This window comes from Haplochromis burtoni, unplaced genomic scaffold, assembly GCF_018398535.1.
Source record: "Haplochromis burtoni strain Fernald_Lab_line unplaced genomic scaffold, NCSU_Asbu1 Contig_406, whole genome shotgun sequence".
Taxonomy (NCBI): Eukaryota; Metazoa; Chordata; class Actinopteri; order Cichliformes; family Cichlidae; genus Haplochromis; species Haplochromis burtoni.
Genome location: NW_024582767.1, coordinates 42,494 through 62,787, shown reverse-complemented (window position 1 = coordinate 62,787; position 20,294 = coordinate 42,494). Strand labels below are relative to the sequence as shown.

Here is a 20,294-nt window from a genome sequence, read left to right as displayed (position 1 = left end):
CAGCTGTTTACAATCTCCATCTCAATGCCTGGAGATGAAAGGATCAAACCACAACAACAGTACACAACCACAGATGAAATATAGGGTCAATGACACGGGGCATTTTTGGGTAATAGTGACTCTGTAAATCACATTTAATTTTGCATTTTATATGCTCAACATAAATACCTAATGAGAGTATGATGGATTTAAAAAGGATATAACTTAGGACTCGGTTGAATTTTGAGGCATATCACGCATGTCAGTCCTGTGTGCTACACTGAAATATTTACAAGCAAAGTTTTGTCATTCAAATTAAAGAGCAGTTTACAAGTAACCTGGTATTTGCGTTTTGTTCTGTTGTTAGCAGAAAAAAAAGAAAATGATTTTAGAATGTGCAAGCTGCACCAGCCTGCGCTATAGTGTGTAGTGGTATTCATATTTATTTAGCAAAGGAAAGGTTACTAGTTAAATTCCCATTACAGTCAGAAAATCCCTTTGGGGTTAAAAATAAAAAAACTAAGGCACATTTGAATCAGAACATTTTCAACAAAGTCATTCTGAAATGATGTAAGTTGTTCTCTTATTTGCATAATAAAAAGCACTCAGCAGTCTTTACAGTTTGTGGAAGGTAGGCTGAAGTTCTTACTTACGGTAGCATTGTTTAGCATCAGCACCGAGTTCAAAACCCGGATGACACACACAGCTAAAGGAACCCAACATGTTGACACAACCATGGGAACACTTGGCATGGCCAGAGCTGCACTCATCAATGTCTATAAGAGGCAAATATTAACAAACTTTAGATCCTGGTATGACAAATGTCAACAGATACACCAAGACATGTAGGCAGAAACACATGAGCATGAGAAAAGTCCACTGATTGTGTCAAAGATTTATCTACTGTATTGCAAAACTGCAGAATATTATTCAGCATCATATTAAGAAACAGCGGAGGTAAACAGGATTTCAGTGTTCATGAAACTTGTATCCTGGAACCTGACTTTCTTGGACGAGTAGCAGCTAAGTCTCCAACCAAATCCAGAGTTCCTAAAACAAGTAGATGTGCACAGTCCTGTGGAAAGTTAATTACAGCTCTCAACATCTTGCAGAACCACAATTAGCTATAACATTAAGTAACTACTTTCCATATGAGTTTCTCACAATGTAGCAGAGGGAATCTGGCCTACTTTGAATGCTGTTTCATTTAATTGAGGTCTGTAGGCATTGATTTATGCACAGTTCTCTTAAGGTCCCATCACAAAATTTCATTTAGGTTGAGATCTGGGCATTGACTGAGCCACTGCAGGACCTTGATTATTTTCTTTTTCATTTCATGTCATTCTGTTATAGTTTTGCTGCTGTGCCTGGACTCATTGTCCTGTTTCATGGCTCAATTTCAGCCATGCTTGACTCTGCAATCCCATAGGGAAAAGAAATAGTAAAAACTTATAAAAGACTTGCATAAGATGTGGCCTACTTCATATAGTGAATCATATAAGGCTTACATGATTTACTCATGAAAGTGGCCACTTTCTCATTACTTTCATATATTGTTTTAGTAAGTATCCAAAACATACAAGTTTCATTTATATAATTTTTCAAGGGATCTAATATCTTTTTTCACTTTTGTATGCTTTTCATAGAAGTTTCACACAAGACAGATACAAACTTTATAATATTTATATATATCTTTTCCATATGGAATGCTTTGGTACACAGTTGAGTTCATGGTCAACTCAATGACTGCAAGGCATGAATCGCTACACCTCCACCATCATGCTTGACAGTTGGAATGAGGTCTTTGTGATGATATCCTGTGTTTGTGTTTTATGGTCTTATCTGTCCAAAGGGCATGCTCCAGAAGCCTTGCAGTTTGTTCTGTGCCATGCTGCCATGTTGTTTTTATAGACAAGTCATACTTTTTCATTCTTTTTGTAACTGAACAATCAGGAACTTTAACATCCAGCATGCTAACTGAGGTTGCAGAGTCTGAGAGGTTTTTTGTAGTTTCTTTAAGCCTAAAAGGGTGAGTTTGCTGGTAAGATAATGGTATTGTATAACACACACCTGAATGCTTAGACCTGCTCACACCTGCCAATGATCTAATAATTAAGTGCATTTGATTAGTAGCGCCTCGTTGCTACTTGCCCTCTTAGTTATAGGGAAGCAGTAATGGTGTAGTTAGTTTCTCACAGGACTGCATAGAAAACTTTCTTTCTCACATACAGGAAATCAGAGGTCTTATCTGAGTTATAGCTATGTGAGTGAGAGAGAGGGCTTTGTCACCTTCACAGTTCTTGGCATCTCCAGCCAGTGCAAAACCAGGTCGGCAGCTGCAGTGAACTTGGCCTTCTTCTGAAGTACACATCTGGCTGCAGCCTCCATTCCTCTCCTCACAGGGGTCTCTCACTAACACGAGGAGAAACATACACATACATATATTTGCAGAATGAAGCCAGGTCAGGACAGTTTGATGAGGACAATTTGTATTCTTGACATCTGAATCATGCACATTAATATATTTTCTGTCACAACAAGATTGCTAGTAAAATTAATCAGTGCATTAGAAAATCCATGAAGACTATTCAGATTTTGAGCTGTGTAAGGCACAGCTCTGCCACTTTAACAGATGTTTCTGCACCAAAAGTTAGGCTGACTTACATTTACAGTGTCTCCCATCCCTCTTCAGCTGGTAGTTCTTCCGACACTCACATTTGTAGTGATTGTCCCCCGTGTCCACACACTTGTGTTCACATCCACCATTCAAGACAGAGCAGGAATTCACAGCTTAAGAGCAAAGAAGATAGACGAGTGCTCAGTAAAAAAAAAAAAATCATAAAGCCCATCCGCTCAGGTGCTCAAGTGCAGATTTAATGGGGCTGAAAGTCGCACTAAGTTTTCAGTAACTTAGAAAGGATGATAAATATAACTGAATTTTCTGGCAATTCAAAATACCTTTCACAGCTCAAGTTGCACAGCTGTATAATTGTGGAAAACACTCGGGTAAATGCAGGAAACTGGAAAAAAAAAAGGTCTTCAATAGGCCTGTTGGTCCAATGACTACCTCTAGTTTATTTTCTAATGATCTTTCCATCCTATCATTCCTGCAACTTAATGACGTGCCAAATATGAATATTAGCCGTGTGCCTTCTGGGTGCTCTAAACACAGACATGATGACACAGGCTGTAAAACTGAATGAACGGCAGGCTTTTAACACTGATGACTTCCACAGACACAATTAGCCATCCCTCTGCATCCGCACCTATCCTTTAACACAAAGCTGCAGCTGGAAACTGAGAGCATTTGGGGACATACATAGAAACAGAGATGTACTGATTTTCTCCAAGTAACAAATTGTTTCATTAAATGACAAATTTTATGGTCCTAAAAGGGTAAAAGTACTTTACCGCCTTGCATTTCTCCTTTTAAATTGTGTCTGAATTTCTCACAAGGATTATTCAATGAAGCTCTAGCTTCTACGCTTTCATTCTGTTTTTTTCACTACGTCTGTTTGTTACATTTGTACAAAACCCAAAGTGAAGAAATTAGTTCTGGCATTAACTGTGTTCAGTGACTGCTACCAATGAAGTCTGGTTTTCATTGGACTGAACACTCACTGGCCACTTCATTATGTAGACCTTGCTAATCCTGGCTTCAGAACACCCTTAATTTTTTGTGGCACAGATTTATCGAGGTGGTGAAAACATTCCACAGAGAGTTTGGTTCATGTTACAGCGTCACACATTTGCTCCACATCCATGATATCGCCCACTTTGGGATTACGATTTCGCGTTGTGCTAAGAAACTATTCCCCACACCATTATGCCAACACCCGCAGTCTGAACCCTACCGTCTGAATGTTGCAACACAAATCTAGACTCATTAAGCAGGCAACATTTTTTCAGACATCTATTGTGAGCTGTAGCTTCAGGTTCCTGCTCTTAGCTAACAGGAATGGCACCCACTGTCATCCTCAGCTGCTGTAGTCCAAGTTTTCATATCTTGAGATGCTCTTCTGCATACCGTGGCTGTAATGACTGGTTATCTGAGTTATTAATGTCTTCCTGTTAGCTTGACACAGTCTTACCATGTTCATCTGACCTCTGACATTAAGAAAGCATTTTTGCCCAGCAAGCTGCCGCTCACTGGATATTTTCTTTTTGTTGAACTGTTCTCTGTAAACAATAGAAATTGTTGTGTGGGAAAATCCCAGCAGCTCAGCAGTTTCTGAAATGCTTAGACTGGCTCGTCTGGCACCAACAACCTTTCTTCTCCTATTGTAATGCTCAGTTTGAACTTCAGCAGATCATCTTGACCATGTCTGCATGTTTAAAAGCACTGAGTTGTTTACTGACTTATTACAGATTTGTGTTAACGAGCAGTTGTGAAAGTATACATGTCAGTTATGCCTCCAGTTTGCACTCTTGGTAAGATAAGATCATGGCACAAATCATGGCAACAACAAAAAACATAAATGACAAAATATTGCCATAAACACTAAAAACATCAGAGACAATGATGCTGATGGATTCTCGTATACACACTTTCTACATCCATGTTCCGAGTAAGTGCATTATCAGTGTGTATCCTAAGTATTTGTATGGCATAACCTTTCTAATGTCATGAACGTGTAGTAAAGGGCTCTGATCGCCAGATGATCTGTTGCTTAAGTTTCATAAAATAAATATGGTGAGATTGACATTAATATTCCCATCAAAAGCTTGGAAAGAAAGCTCACAAGCAAATTCTCAGAATGTCAGGCTATCCTTCAAAAGTGCAATAAATTCAAACCATTTTTTAAAAAACTGTATTTTATCTGTTTTATTACAAAGAGAATGATTGCAAAAAATCCTGAATTATTAATGTGGGAAAAATACGGTGTGGGGAGGAGTAGATAGAAAACAGTTTCCACAAGTGCTGTAAATCATTTTCTTTAGTACTTACCGATACAAGTTCGACCATCTGAGTGCATGCGGAAGCCTTCACTGCACTCACAGTGATGGGAGCCCGGTGTGTTGACACATGTCTGCTGGCATCCTCCATTGAGCTCCTCACATTCATCTACATCTGAACACACAGATATGCAATGCATGCATACCTCATACAGATATATATTTATATGTATTCATGCACCCAGGGGCGGATCTAGAAGGGTGGCATGGGGTGGCAAGTGCCACCCTAAAATGATCCCTTGCCACCCCAAGTGCCACCCCAGTTTTGCATATGACAGTGTTGTTTATTAAAATAAGATAGCATTAACAGTTTGAGTGTAGTTACAGTCAACAGTGAATATAAATGCTAAAACTGAATGTATTGGACAGTGTTCCCCCCCTGTAACATTAACAAATGGTTCAGCCCATAGCAGGACCGGCTTTTTTCTTGCTTTCAGTAGCAAGCCATGCTTATGATTGTGCCAGAGCACATTTTGAACAACAACATGGGAATTTCGGATTTTACACAGGTGTTTGGATGTTACACTCTGGAAATGGAAGAAAGGTGAGTGTTATGAACCCTCTGTGGTCCACCAACACGCTGCACCTCCAAATCACATGACTATTTTAAGGTGACATAGCAACAAGCTGCAGCCACGCTGAGTTTCAATTTCAACCCACACTGAAAGTTCAGACTTCAAAGTTTTTACATTTTAATTACAGGCCAGTAAATCCAGAGTTATGATAATATATATAAGCCACGCTTTTTTCCTAAATACTGTCGTCAGGTTTTTGTGTGTGTGTGTGTGTTTTAAGCGTTTTCTAAGGACAGCGCGAAAACAGTAAAGAAAGGGGAAAAAGCCACCGCTTTCCTATCGGTGGACAAATGCACCATGTCGACCAATTAAAAAAAAAGTCAACATATGGAATTTGGTTGTTTAGGAAGAGGGAAAAGTTTTGGGAGTGACTGTAACAGCAGCGAGACAGAGCGAGCAAGTGTGTGTGTGAGAGAGAGTTTTTAGATGTGGGAGATTTGTGATGGTTAGTGTGGAGTGTATACATATTCATATACTTAGTGTATTGTGTTGTCTTGTGTAGCTGTTCTGTTGTGTAGTCGTTTTGTTTTGTGCATATGTGTTTGGGTGGGGGGGAGGCTTTGATTTTGCCACCCCATTTGATTTCTTTGCCACCTTCATGCCACCCTAAGAAAATTTCTCCGGATCCGCCCCTGCGTGCACCACACCTTGCTTCTGACTGATTCAAATATGAAATTTGCAGCCATCACAGTGATGAATATGGAACAGTTTCTCTGCTTCTTGATTAAAAGTTTTCGCTTTGCTCAGGAATGAGACACCTGTAACTGTGGTCAGTTGTGAGAGAACAGCGTTCAATTTAATGAAGGATTAAAATGAGCTTTTTAGAAACAAGGAATTTATTACATCCTTAATTTTAAAAAAAAGTCCCACCCAGCTTTGAGGTGGTCTAATTAAACATTTCGTTTGACGCACGCCAAATAACAGAAAATGAATAACGCAATTTTACGGGATTGTGGAATAAAGAGGTGTAATTGTGTAATTTTAACCAATTTTAAGCTCCAATTTCTCATGCTTTAAAATGTTAATTATTAAGTGTGCTGTTCAGCTTATTCCCCCATCAGCTCCTTTAGTTTTACTAGTGAAGAAAAACACTAAGAGCTAACTGCATATTATGTCTCCTGTGAACAAAACGATGAAACGGTGAATATCATCAAGACTTTTACAACTACACTTTCTTTGGTGTGAGTGATGAGTGGTTTATCATGCTCTTTGCACACGATTCATTTGTTCACTGTTTTTCCTATAGTGTGTGTCAGAGAGAAGGAAGCCGTGAAGCCAAAAACCTGAAACCTCAACTCACGTATACGTATTGGGGACGGTGCTCATAAGATCCTCCAAAACTCTTCCTGCTTGTCATCTCTGACTTTTTGAGATTACACTACTTCCTTTGTTAGGCCTGTGTGTGCAATGACTGCCCAAATAAAGTTTTCTTTTTGTATTTTTCCCAGGAACATGTGGTTCAGTTTATTTGAGCAAGCACAACACAACCATAATTCTGGTTTCTCTGAGGTCAGAGAATTTCCTAAGTACTACAAATGTACTAAATCACTTTCATGTAGTTTATGTGTGCATTTATTTGTGTTTGTGTTTTGCTTTCTACACATTTAAATATCTGGCAAACCCATGTGGGCAATCCTCTCCAAAGTGATTGCAAGACTATAGTCGCCTAAAGAAATTCCTAATGGTTTGCCCCATTCTTTGAACATATACATGGATGTTAGAAATATTTACTGCACATTGCACTCGTAAGGTGTGTGCCACTGAAACAAGGCTCTTTTGTATGACTGGTATTGTGAATGATGCTTAACATCCAAAACAGCTAAACAGAAAAAAGTTTGTCAAGGTTGCTTATTGGTTTCCCCAGTTGAGATCATTTCAGCGTGAGACACACAGTGAGGTGCATGCAGGGCTGGAGGTGTCACAGGTCAGGAGGTCATATCATGTGACAGCAGAATTGTTGAGCTAACACATACAATTAGGTGAAACAGCAGCCCTACTAACATGCTGCTGAACTGCTTTAGTGGCACAAATGAGGTAGAATTTTTTTCTTTTTTTAAAAAAAGGTAGTCTGAATGTTAAAAGAGCCCATTTTAGTGAGAACCAAAAACTCAAAGCAAGTTCTCTCACCAAAATCTTCAGGGTGCTTCAGTTTTGGTCAGATAAAACTCTAAAAATAGTAACGTCACTTTCTTTTCTGCCACATGTTAAAGTCAAAAACACTCTTTTCTGCCAGTAATTTAACCACATGTAGTGAACAAATGGGGCAACTGTGGTTCAGGAGATAGAATGGGTCACCCGCCCCGGTCTGGCTCCTCCAACCTGCATGTCAAAGTGTCCTTAGGCGAAATACTGAACCCCAAGTTGCCCTTGATGCATCTATTGGAGTGTGAGTCTATGAGTGTTTGGTGCAAGTGAAAAATGCTATGTAAGTATCAGGTTGTACTTTCACGCAAATTCACACAAAAGCCCCTAAAATAAGAAATGAACAGCTGCTAATGCTGCTAATGCTGCTCACTCCTGACTTCTCCAGCAACCTGTGAGGCATAAAAATGTTAGAGTGACACTATCCTGTCTTAAAGGTCAAAGATCAGGAGCATTTGTTCACACCTGTAGCTTTTAGGAACAAATAACTCAGCGTATTTCTTTCAAAGAAGACAGATGAACTGGGAGGGTACGCTTGTTATAATATATCAGCACTGCCTGTGTGGACAGATGCATGTGTAGGTCTACAGAGGCCAGATCATTTAAATGTAGCAGATTCAAGAAATACTTAGGGAGAAAACACAAAGGCCACTGAATTACCTCACATGGATGAATGTGAACAAATGCTCACGTTCATTTATAGATGGCACCAATGTTTTTAGTCAAAATAATAGGTGTCACTATGTAAAAGTTTCTAAAGTTAACTTTTATCTCTCTGAGTTTAAAAAGCCCAAAAAGTATACAATGAATGGTAAAATAAAGGCCTAAATTAAATGTACAGTGATCATTTTTTGTGCTATTGCTGATGGAACACAGTACCACAGGCTCATGTAAATGATGGCATATGTCTGCCTATACAGTAGATGAACACTGAGTGCATCATCTGCATAAAGAAACAACTCCAGTAAAGCTTCTAATCAAGAGATTGAGAAAGGATTAGGAAGGAGAAGAAGATGGGCAGATACTGAAAAATGGATCACGCCAGTGTTTTCCTGCAATGTCATAATTATTTTTTCCTAACCAAGCGGTTTTGGTGCCGTAACTTTGACTGTTTCAAATGGGAAGTTGCATCAAAAATAACGTTATGATTGGCACCTAATGTCTCTACCATAACGTTATTTTTTACCCTAATAAACTTGCACAGAATTTCCGTGACTGTGTCTTGATTGCGATGCTATCTCGCTGGGAAAAACTTGACCACAGGCAGACAAGCAGCCAAAGTAAGCCCATGCAAAAATGCCTTCATTGTAGTTCCTGTAACTAATTACTCAGTGCATTTATGATTTCAGACTAAAGGTAAATTGAAGCAGGAAAGTGGACTGCCATAAAATGTTGGAAGAGAAGATGATCGCATTTAGGGCTTTCTGTGCAAAAAGCTTTATAGTGATGTCATAATTAATCAGCTAGGGGCCGTCTTGCTATGGGGTTACACAAGCTGGGACATAAACATGACGCTCAGTAGTCATTAGTACTGAGTTACATGAACTCGATTACAGAGAACAGAGTCGTAGCACTACTAAATGATAACAAATTCACAGGCACATTATATTATATTATATTATATTATATTATATTATATTATATTATATTATATTATATTATATTATAATAATAACAATGAAGTTAACCCAGGAGGTCAGTGTTTGTACGCCAGCTATTTCTAGATGTCCACCTTACCATTGCAGGCCTTGCCATCTGGCCCCAACCTACTGCCTTCAGGGCACTTGCAGTAGTAGCTGCCAATGGTGTTGCAACAGTACCCCTCACAGCCGCCTTCATCCACTTCACATTCGTTAACATCTGAAAGAAGAACATTGAAGGCTAAGTTCACTAAGTTAATTCACAGTTAACAAAACATTGCAGCTTAATTAAATGTGACAAAAGGATTTTTGGCCTCACTGCATCCTAAACTCTTTGTAGGGTTTTTGTTTGTTTGCCTCTTTCCTTTCTTTTTATTTTTTTCTTTGTATTATTTTAGGGTCTTCACCTTACAATACAATGCATCTTGAGGAACTGTTGTTGTGATTTAGTGATATATAAATAAAATTGAAGTCTATTGACAGGATTTAAGGATCGGTGCACTCATGAAGCACAATGAAAGAACAGGAGAAAGTCTCATCCCTGCTGCTCAACCACAAACTGCTCAAGTGCAAGAGACACAATCCTGAGACCACCGAACCTAACACTCCGTTTACCCACAGGACACAACCAAGAGAGATGGACTAAGACCTTGCCAGGGGAGGCTGAGGAGTATGATCCCCCTAAACGTGAAGCACACCATCCAGACCCTCTTCTTGAAGAGGTTTTTCAGTCCAGGTACAATCTCCCCAACTTCCACAAACGTTGCATATGCGTGTTAGCTGTTACAACCCCACAACATCCAGAGCCTTGAGAAACTCGGGACAAATTTCATCCACTCCAGAGGCCTCGCCAAACTACCTCAGTGACCTCACCTCCAGTGATGGCTTAGTCATCCCTTTTGTCCCTAGACTCTGTTTCCTCTACAGAAGGCATGTCAATGGAATTGAGGAGATCTTCTAAGTGTCCCTTCTACTACCCAACTAAAAGTCCTCATTTGAGGTCAAATTAAAAAAAAAAAAAAATACTGGCATTAAAACTCTTTTCAAAGTCTTAATATGTTTATCTAACCTTACTTCTTACTTGGTTTTCCCAGCCTTCTAATCTGGTGTGATTTCACCACACAAATTTTCCTTTATCTTCTAATATGCATGAAGCGGTAACAAGAAACCCTATTAATATGAATGATCTATGACACATGGCAATGAGATATTGCTCTAAGTATTATTTTTATAGTAGACAGATTGTTGGCTGAAGATTTATAACAGGCAGGTCTGGTAAATGTTACTAACATCTGCAGTAGTTATAATCGAGCAACAAAGGAAGACATTTTAATTTATGGCATTACTTTAAAATAGTTTCTGGTTTGTAAAACAGGCTTTCATTTGATATACAGAAATCCTTTTTTTAATTTATTTAATTAATTTATTTTTTTGCGTATTTCTGTTTTACTGAAGTCCCCACTGTTTAAACTGCTTTCTATTGAAAACACTACAATCTTTCATACCACCTTTACTATCCCACACCATTACTTATAGCTGGTCAGATGAGGTTGGCACCTATTGTCCCTACAATCCAAAGATAGAAAACAGCAGTGTAACATTTTACACTCATTGATCAGAATCAAGTCTATACAGCTGACTTGAACCTGATCAATGAGTGTAAAATGCTGTTTTTTGCCACAGTAGTTCTGGTCCATGATACACTGTTACAGGACTGGTTTTGAAAAGGGATACGCTGTCAGTGATATGCAGACATCAGATATAGACATCTCCTGTCAGAGAAGGTGGAAAGGAAATATTATTTAGTATCTTGTCGCCATCTGTTAAAAAGATTAAATGTGGCCCCTCACTGTACATTGAGTTTGTTTATTCTGAATAACAGGAAATTTCCAATGTGGAGAAACAGTTCGGGGAAAAAAACAGGAAACAGCGTGCTTTTAAAAAATGCATCGTTTGGCAGCTTGTTTTTATTAGATTGAAGGAACACGACAACAGTGTTTGTTTAAATTAGTCTGATGTATCACTTTGTGAAAGTCATAATCTTTTTTTATTAACATGCTATTATAAAATAACATGCTTTTAATGGTGGTTTTTAAGATTTGTTTAGCTTTTCAAGGGGTAATGAAGGAATAATGTCCCATTTCTTCAATATACCGCTATCTAACTATGCAAAGGCTAATCTAAAGGCACATACATTTTACATAAGCCATGAAACAAAGCCTTTGGTTTCGGGGGAGAAAAATAAAGGCTTTCGATTTTAACACACTCAGCAGTACTCTTATGTTGAGCCTGCAGGGGGAAGACACCCATGGAGCAACCGATGACTTGGCCAGAGTTATTAAAAGACAACAGGGTATGAAAAACTGTTTATGTTGTTCAGGTAAAATACTTGATAATATATCTGTTTCCCCACATCTGCATTCTCAAAAAATAAGAAATAAAGAAAGGATTTGAGTCTGTGGTGAAAGCTGCTTCCTGATAACAGCACAAAGCCACAGCAGTCAGTTTAGACAAAATTGTCTCCAGCTGAGCACGCAAGATGCGTTATCAATAGCCTATTCAAATCCTTTCATGCGATGTGATGCAAAGAGCCATAGTTTGGACGAGCGATGCTGAATTATTGCAACCATGTGTGTTCCCTGTGGAAATAAAGAGATACTATACGGCTCCATATTTTACAGTGGGTGAAATCAGAAGCAAGGAAAAGCAGCAGCCGTGACAAATATCCTCAGAAATTGAATGCTTCGCTTGAACATTAGTTGTTACAGGATTTTAAAAGTTTGCAGAGTTCTGCAGGACCTCAGAAACAAAGGATGGGTCGCCATATTTCTTTTTCAGACCACACCCACACTTGGTTTCCAAGGGCATGCAGGGTTTTCTGGGTAATGTAAAGGGAGACACAGATTCACAATTAATTTCAAGAATTTCTGAAGGAGACAATGATCAGTGCTGATATTACAGATATTTATCTTTTGGGTTTAGCTCTTTATAAATCACTTTTCCTTAGTTGTTTTATTTTTATAATTAGCACATTGTTTTCCTCAGAAAAATACACATAAATAATGTAAGCCTTGGCTTTACAAGCCTTTACTTACATGGAAGTCCAACACTCTTCCCATTCATCTTTAACAAGAAGAGGCTCTAAGAAACTTTATGCCCATCCGGGAAAACACACACACACACACACACACACATGTGCATACCTATAGCTGTCCACAGAGACACAACCCTGTTCTATACTTTTCATCAACTCACAAGGAAGTGACATAGACTCTTAACCTTACAGCCCTGCCCCCCCCCACTCACACATCCCCACTTTGATCCTGCAGCTCCCTGGAGCCTTAATGAGCTCTCCGTATTAGCTCAGGGTCATTTGTCATCACCATCAAGATGGTGCGCAGGGAGAAGTGTTCACTTAGTGCCTTTCAGGGCATTTTTAAAATCCAGCTTTTTCCAGCACAAAACAACGCAACGCTTAAAAAGTGTTAGCAATGTGAACTGTGTCGCCCTGTCATCGTTACTGAATAGCACTTATTTTAATGGGAAGACTGAAAAAACAAAAATGTTTTTCCATTTAAACCGTCACCTATATGCAGGAATTTAATGTATTTTTTATTTAGTTATAGAATTCCACATAATTCAGCCTCAAAATCTCTGCAGACAGTCATCAAAAGAAGGTACTTTCAGCTGCTCCCTTCCTTACCCAAGGGGTCACCATAGAGCCGAAGTAGTGCAACTAACTTATTTTATCAGGAAGCTATCGATTTTAAACATAGCGATACTGTATATGATCTCAACTTGTTGCAACAGATGGCTTTGTGAGCCTTCTGCCAGAGCTTTCGTCTTCTTGTAATGTATCCATGTATCTATCTTGATAAAGTTCAAAACAAGACGGAAACTATTTTCTTCTTCATTTATGAATGGAAGTGATTTGTGTTTCCCATCAGTTAGGCCGAACAGAGAGGACAGCTGTTTGAATGCTTTTGTGGTCTCCATAGACAACTATCAACCACCAAGTCCTTATTCCTGGATATCTCATCAGGTGTTATTGACATTACTGTCTTCAGCATAGCATACAGTGCCCCCCCTCTTTCCAGTTTCTCCAAGGACCACCATTTTTCCTTCCCCTAGAAAAAAAAACTACCTTTAGTACATGGACATTAAATAAATCAACAAACCCTCAGCAATGTGCCCATTTTCCTCATGGTAAAACATTTAAAGATACAAGTCTGGATCAATAACTGAATCAGCAGGCTTTGGCTGCATGATTTGTCTCTCTCAGCACTCTTCAATGAATGCAGCAGAGCTTCAGTTGTCGTAAGTGAAATTCAAGCCTGAGTAGATTTACTGATTCTTCCTTAATAGATGGAATTTGGGTCTGGAGCAGGACCGGTGTTTATTTCCCACCTATTCTAGGTTTGTTTCTATTATGGCAAGTTAACTGTGAAAAGAAATACTTACCAGACAGACCAGTAAAGAAAAAGCCTCAGCTCACACTTCTCTACAATAACAGGCCATTTTTCAGCCTTTTTATTTAACTTAATGTTACACATTACCAAAAAGATTATTTAAACTGTGAGATTATGCTCTAAATATACACCATGAACTTTTGGAAACGTTCATGAAACAGGACACATTCTTACTCAGCTATTCTACTTCAGCAGCTCCACATAACTGCTATTTGCCAATGAGCTGTAAATGTGAGCTGTTCCAAGTGATGATTTTGTATCTTTTTCCAGTGCATTGCTCCATTAGTGATTTGTTTTACATACATATATATACATATACATATACATATATATATAATTTATATATATATATATAATATATATATATAGAATATATAATATACAACTATATACATATACACTTATATATATATATACAATATATACATACTATATACACTATATATAATATTATTAAATATAAGTATATACAATCCCAACTTATGATATATATATATATATACATATCACGGCAAACGGTATATATATTAATATATATATATATATACACAAATATATATATATAACATATATATATAATATACATATATAATATACTATATATATATCATATACTACATATATATATATACATACACATAATATATATATATACATACACTATATATATACACACACATATAATATATATTAATTATAATATCATATATATATATAATATGTATATATATATATAACATAAATATATATATGTATATAGTATATATGATGTATTATATAAGTATGGTATATGATATGATATGTATATATATGTGTATGTATATATGTGTTATGTGTTATGTATATGTATATGTGTATGTATATTAGATATAGTATGTTATGTGTGTATAGTATGTATTATGTGTATATGTTATGATATTATGTATTATGTATATATATGTGTATGTATGTATATATATGTGTATGTATGTTATATTATGTATGTTATATATAGTATGTATGATATATATATAGTATATATATATATATATATAATATATATATATATATATATATATATATATGTATGTATGTATATATGTATATATATATATATATATATATATATATATATACAAATATATATATATATATATATAATATTTATTTATATATGTCTGTCTATATTAGATTTTTTATTTATATATTTTATTTATATATTTTATTTATTATTATTTATCGAAGCTGAAAATGTGTGTTAGCTATGATGTAGAAGTGTCCCATTGCGGAGAAAAAGCAAAAGACCTTGTGAACCATACCAAAAGGTCAAAGGTTATTCAGGGACAGCTGAGGAGCTTAAAGAACCTGTCACAGAGAAGGAAGTAAGCTTCAACAATCTGCTCAGCGGCAACTAAAGATGAGACAAAAGGTGGATTGTTTTCAAGATATGGCGAGCTTGAGGAAGGGATACAATCAATCATGGCTCAGAACATTTAGGAAGAATGCCAACTGTCTTTAAGTCCCGTCTGAAGCATACAATAACAGAGGAGGAGAAAGGCAGAGCTGGTCATTGGTGATGGAAAGCCCTAATTTTGGATAGCTGGGTTTGTTAATATGACGCATTGATATGTGAGAAAGTATTTTGAAAAGCTTACTTTCTCCTTGCTCTTAATTTTCTATGTGACAAACAATTAGCCCTGCTCACTTTCAACCATGTGGTGAACTCACTTGTGCAGCTCACATGCTTCCCATTTGTCTCTTCAAAACTTGTTTTTATTGTAAGGATGGATCAGATGTTTTAGGGGGACACAGATTATTTACTTGGTGTAAACATTTTTTTCTTATCTTTCATTTCCTAATAGTAAATAATAAAACCTTATTTGTTCTCTGACAGTGCAGCACAAGAGACATGAATCACAACAACTGTGTGCTATCCTGCTTTCTCCCCCAACATTTAATCCGCGCACAACACCAGCGTTTTTCTCTGTAATTACCAAAGTTCCAAAATTAAAACCCAGTTCATTAATTGGGATTAAAAAGTTGAACTGGAGCCCCTGTCTTATTTGAACTTTTTGCCCCATAATTCCATCGAGTTTTCTTCAACATCTGGGAAAACTATCTTGCTCAAAAATGCCTTCCACAGAGAGGATGAAACATGGATGTAGATTTATGCCTAACTGTACGTACAAGATTGTTCAGCATCTCAGCATTGCCGTTTCAGATATGGAATAAACATGATCATGCTAAGGATGATTTTTCAGTTTTGAACGTTACTACTTACTTTTCATTGTCAAGGTCTTTCTAGCTTTTGTGAAATATTACACGTAGTAAGATGTATTAAGTTACACAGCGTCAGCATGTTCTAACTTTCACCATTCACTTCCAACATTTCCCCTAATGCTACTGACTGCTAATGCTGCCTACTTACTGTCATATGTTAAAGGAAAAGTTTACCTTTAAATGAGCAAGAACACGAGTTATAAAGAAAACCATGTTGTTAGAGAAACTAGTGAAGTGTGTAGGCCTGAATGACTCACAGCGCTTTCAGCTCTTTGATGTTCTCCTACAAGACAACAAAAGGTCAAGATAGCATTTTTTTTTATCTTCTTCTGAGAAAAGTTCACACTGAAAAACAATCAGAATTGCACTGCTTGCTTTATAGCCAAACAGCTGCATATCAGATATTTCTCCAGTTTTAGATTAGTGAAGGCCAAAAAAGGTTTTTATCCCTTTTGCTAACTTCCCTAAAGTAGTTTTCAGAACTCTGGGGCACTTTCTTGGTGGAAAACTCACCACTTGTCTACTTCAAAAATCTCGAAAAAGGGGGCCTCTATCTTAGGCTTATTTTTCTAAACCCAATACTAACACTATAGAGCACAGCCAAACCGAGTTCATGGAAGAATAACTCCACTGCTACTGTAGGAATTCAACAGTGAGCCTTGAGTGCACATGGCTCATCTCACAGACCATTAGCTGCGGCCTGTTCAGCATTAACCTGATAAAAATGATAGCTAAATGCATTTGAAAAGATGCCGGGGTGTTTTTTTAGCATGTGGCTACTTCCCTGTCACATGGCAGCAATTGATCTAATGTTCCTCCCTCCTCTCATAGCTATGCTGATCATGTAGCACTTGCCTTGCTCCCCCCTGTGTCCTGCTGTTAGACGAGCCATATTCACGGTCTGTGTCTCGGCATATGATTCCTACATCCACATATAGAGACTTCAGGAATGAAAACAGGATGACTGGGTGCACAGGTCACAAAGGAAGCAACGCTAGCACATAACAAACATTATCACTGTCTTAGTCTCAGTGTTTAATAAGAAGACAAACTATGTTTATCCTGAAAAATCACACATGACTATAACTATGATGATACAGTTTTTTCTGTGGATCATGGAAACCTCTGGCATCCAGTCACTATTAGAGTTCAACATTTAATTTTAACTTGCTGTAAGGTCTGATGTATTCAGCCAGAGGCATCTGCGGCTTTTAACTCAGTTTTCAAAAGCTGATTGCTACCATGTGTTTAAAACATGTCTTGGGAGATTGGTATTGGTTTCTCAGTCATTAAGCACATATTACGCCAGAGATGCACAGGAACCTTCAGTGAAGCTTTTCATTAACCACTATTATTAAAAACACAAAGCGCTAGCCAAAGCAACAACCGACCTGTCAGAGGTCATTTAGACATTTGCACTTCAGTTCTGTCAGAAACAAACGTTATGACTTCCACACCTCACAGACTTTAGTAGCCATGACCTAAATTATTGTTGCAGAAACCTTTCAAACAAGACCAACATAAGCACTCCAGCCTGCCATCATTACAACCACACAGTTGTCATAATTTAAATAAATTACTGCCTGCTGCACATGTGTGAGCTGGGACTTTAGAGTGCTGTCTTATATCCCAGGTTGTGTTAAGATCATAGTTGTTGACAATGATTTGGAACTACAACTGTTCTAAAATGACTCCTTTGTACCTAGAGGGAAAGAACAATCTGCTTCTGTTGCTTAGGAGTTAAAGCACAATGCTCAAAACTCACCTGGAGCTCTGCTATGACCTAAGTGCACGGAAAGACTTAGAGAAGCTAAACTCCCCGCATGGTATGTTAGTTAAGAGGATTCCTTCCAAACCTGTGAAAGACATCACTGTTTTGTGAGAACAACCACAGGAGCTACTAAGACGTTATACACCTTCATTCTGGGTCTTCACGAACATTTCTATCAAATTAAATCTAGGACTAGATTTATTTATTTTTCCTCAGCCATGTTTTTATTGTAACCACATATTGATATTTTGGCTTGACTACATCGTTGAGCTTAATTACTTCCAGAGACCTGAAAGAGACTATGGTTTTTTTCTCTTTCTTGAAGGACAGATTGTTTCACTGACACTCTTGTTAAAGTTCAGAGCAGGAACAGGCATACCAGTAAAAATTCATCCTGAACAGATTTTTCTTTCTGTCCAGAGTCAAGTCCAGGAATGTGTGATATTACTGCCAAAGACATGTGAAAGCAGTAGAAGACAGAGGACTAAACACTGGCAGAGGCTCTATAAAGGATATACACCATACCAAGTGAAGACATTACCAAATCATTTTTCCTGAATCTTTTCCAAGTTGCAAATATTTTTTAGCTATATTCAAAACCCAATGGATTAGAGTTAACAATTTCCAGTATGTTCCCTGAACCGGTCCTAAATGATGTATGAAGGAAACATTAATTTTCTTGTGTGAAAAATGGAAACAGTCAAGCGTAAAGTACAAGAATTTGCATAAACACCTCCACAGAATACTCAAAGAGGAAATATGCAATGAGCTTAGCATATGTGCAAATCTGCAGAACCCAACTAAAGCTCGACCATTATCATATATGTCAGTCAATTTCAGTCGATATTAGGTGTTTGCCGATATCATTAGTGGCATTTATATGATAAAAAAATATATATATATATAATATATATATATATATAAGTAAAGAAACACCTTCAATCATGTTATGAGTGTTGATGTTCCCAAAGGCACTCTGAAACTTCCCTGCTGGTAATATGTGTTTGAAATGCTACAAACACAACAACCAGAGCCTAAAGCCAGTACTACAAAACAGGATTTTGTTTTATTTGTGTAACTTCAGTGTTAAACATGGTTAACCATGTTTCTTTACAACAGTTTTGTATTTTACAGGTGTATATTTTATATTTTGTAGCGATTTTTGAAACACCAGCTGATGTCTCTGGTGTAGGTAGCACTCATAGGGATCATTTTCTGTGGAAGAAAAGTGTTATGACCTGTGAAAAAAACCCTTTTATACTGGTTAGATGCTGCCAACGCCAACCCCATCATATCAACCTGCAGTGGAAACTCTGGTTTAATTTAAGGAGTTGATAATCAGCTTTGTGTGAGCGCTTATCCTGGTCACCAGTGGTGAGGAAAGTGAATCCAGAAAACAAAAAGATACACTGGATATGCTGGACTTGGTTCATAGTGCAGGAAGCTGTTCTACAAAGCTAGTTGAATCTTCCTTGGTAAATTCAGGGTTAAACCTGGTTTTCAGTACTATGAACATGGTTAACTTCTTACTGCGGTAGCTTGCCACGGTAACATATGCTGTGAGCTAACACAGATCAGATTAGGTTCCAGATTAGAGCTCAACATGTATGAAATCGTCACCTACTGACCAATCAATTCCCAGAAAATAGCATCCCCATTCTTTGAAGTTCCTCAGACATCTGTGTGTGGAGAGTCTAAAACTTTTTAACAGCAATTAAAGTGTTTATCTTTTCCAGATAAGAATCAGTTCTGAATATCGACTAGTATAACCAATGTTCTTGTGTTGTTTTGTTTTTTTCATGTTGGCTGCAAGCTATTTTTATTTAAAAATATTTCTATTTTTCCAAAAGCATTTACATATGAATCCTAAAAAAGATTACTTTTTTCATACTTGCTGACCTTATATCAAATTTGTACATGATTCCTATTTTTGTATTCATTCTTTACTGATAAACACCACAGAGGCTGGAGCTGAAAGAATAAAAACTAAAACTGTCTTTTAATGTAATTAAGTTAAACATGATTTAATGAAATACTTGATTGTAATACATCAGATTCTTCTATGTCTTAATGAACCAAGTGTCATATTGATACATCTGTTAATTTACTGGGTTTGCATTATTACTGGCTGTATTTCCTTCTTTCAGATAGGCTAAGTTTTATTAATGTAGTAACGTCTTTTCCAGACCGACTGACCAAAGCACTCAAAGTGCACACCTTACATCTCTGCAGTACTTTTCCTCTCATAAGCACACTGCTGTGTTGCTTTCAGTCTACATTGTTTTACCTCTTAATATTTTTCCAGTGGTTTCCATATTGGCCTTAAAAACTGGGGCTCTAGAGCCAGTCCTGTTCAAACACATTAATGACAAAAACAACATTTAGGTGTGAGAACGTTTAGGTAGGAGAACCATGAAAATCCAAACACATGCACATATAAACCTGCTGCAACACGAACAAAAATAACTCCCGATTCTCTAGGACACATTTCACTGTTGAAATA

The 20,294-nt window shown here is 37.3% G+C and overlaps 1 protein-coding gene across 1 annotated transcript in view; it reads right to left on the bottom strand.

Annotated features, from left to right (window-relative positions):
* The window catches only part of megf6 (multiple EGF like domains 6), a gene marked incomplete in the record, with an annotated part of 58,299 nt that overhangs the window by 30,815 nt on the left and 7,190 nt on the right, over positions 1 to 20,294 (bottom strand). The window contains 6 exon segments of the mRNA XM_014340852.2: positions 1 to 28; positions 633 to 755; positions 2,269 to 2,391; positions 2,644 to 2,769; positions 4,928 to 5,050; positions 9,390 to 9,512. Of these exon segments, the coding sequence (XP_014196338.1) occupies positions 1 to 28; positions 633 to 755; positions 2,269 to 2,391; positions 2,644 to 2,769; positions 4,928 to 5,050; positions 9,390 to 9,512 (646 nt within the window).